Source organism: Plectropomus leopardus, unplaced genomic scaffold (assembly GCF_008729295.1).
Source record: "Plectropomus leopardus isolate mb unplaced genomic scaffold, YSFRI_Pleo_2.0 unplaced_scaffold84101, whole genome shotgun sequence".
Classification (NCBI taxonomy): Eukaryota; Metazoa; Chordata; class Actinopteri; order Perciformes; family Serranidae; genus Plectropomus; species Plectropomus leopardus.
Genome location: NW_024692688.1, coordinates 1 through 903, shown reverse-complemented (window position 1 = coordinate 903; position 903 = coordinate 1). Strand labels below are relative to the sequence as shown.

The following is a 903-nucleotide window of genomic DNA, read 5'->3' as shown; positions in this document are numbered from 1 at the left end:
GGGGAATAAATAACAAAACAACATAAACAGCAAAAAAACAAAACAAAAAGATATCGCCATGGGACAAATGGCAAAATCCCTAAATTCAGATACAATACAGATGGAAGAATGCCATCAGACTGAAGAATTGTACATAAAGTTATTTATTATATATAAATAAATTGCAGGCAACTAATTTAAAATCATTTCATTTATAACAGTTTTAATTTCATATACAGTATAAAATTCTCAAATCAACAATCGTAATCAATAAACGTCATTTAGGTCTACTACAATGCTTTGGGAATGTATAAATGCTGGTTGGGTTTTTTGCCTTCAGCTTGCAATCATAGAGTCGCCGAACACGTTTCCGTAGGAGGTTTTGAGGAAATGAACATAGTTCTGCAGACTGCGGTTTGTGGAGTCCGACTGCTCCAGCCTGTCCTTCATGCTCTGCAGCTGACTCTGGAAACGACGCTCCATCTGAACGAAAACAGAAACAACGCGTCTGAGAAACAACAGTTTTGTGTGTCCAACGTGAAAATCCACAGACAGCGTGCCGTACCTCCTCCTTGCTTCGCTGCAGCTGACTCTGCTCGCTTTTGGCTCGGCTCAGCTGGCTCTGCAGGTCCAACGCTTTAGACTGAGACGCTCTCTCTTTGGCCAAAACCCGCTGCATGCTGCTGTCCACCTGCAGGAAGGACAATGTCTTCCTCACTATGCCCGCATGGACTGTTGCATTCAAGTATTTACGCTCATAAAATGTGAATGTGATATAAACATAACTTTCTGATGACCTTACTTAATAATATCACACTCAGCTCAACTACAACTGAAACAATTAGCTCATTAATTTCACTATCACTCATTTCATCAATTAGTGACAGAATATTAGCAACAATATGGATACATTTTTATATAATT

The 903-nt window shown here is 39.2% G+C and overlaps 1 protein-coding gene across 1 annotated transcript; it reads right to left on the bottom strand.

Moving 5' to 3' along the window:
- Positions 1-170: 170 nt before the first annotated feature.
- Positions 171-795, bottom strand: LOC121940341 (outer dense fiber protein 2-like). Its single transcript, XM_042483131.1, has 2 exons — positions 545-795; positions 171-462 (listed from the first exon to the last, which is right to left on the bottom strand). The coding sequence occupies exons 1-2, from the start codon at positions 656-658 to the stop codon at positions 316-318; spliced, it is 261 nt and encodes an 86-aa protein (XP_042339065.1). The 5' UTR covers positions 659-795; the 3' UTR covers positions 171-315.
- Positions 796-903: the final 108 nt, after the last annotated feature.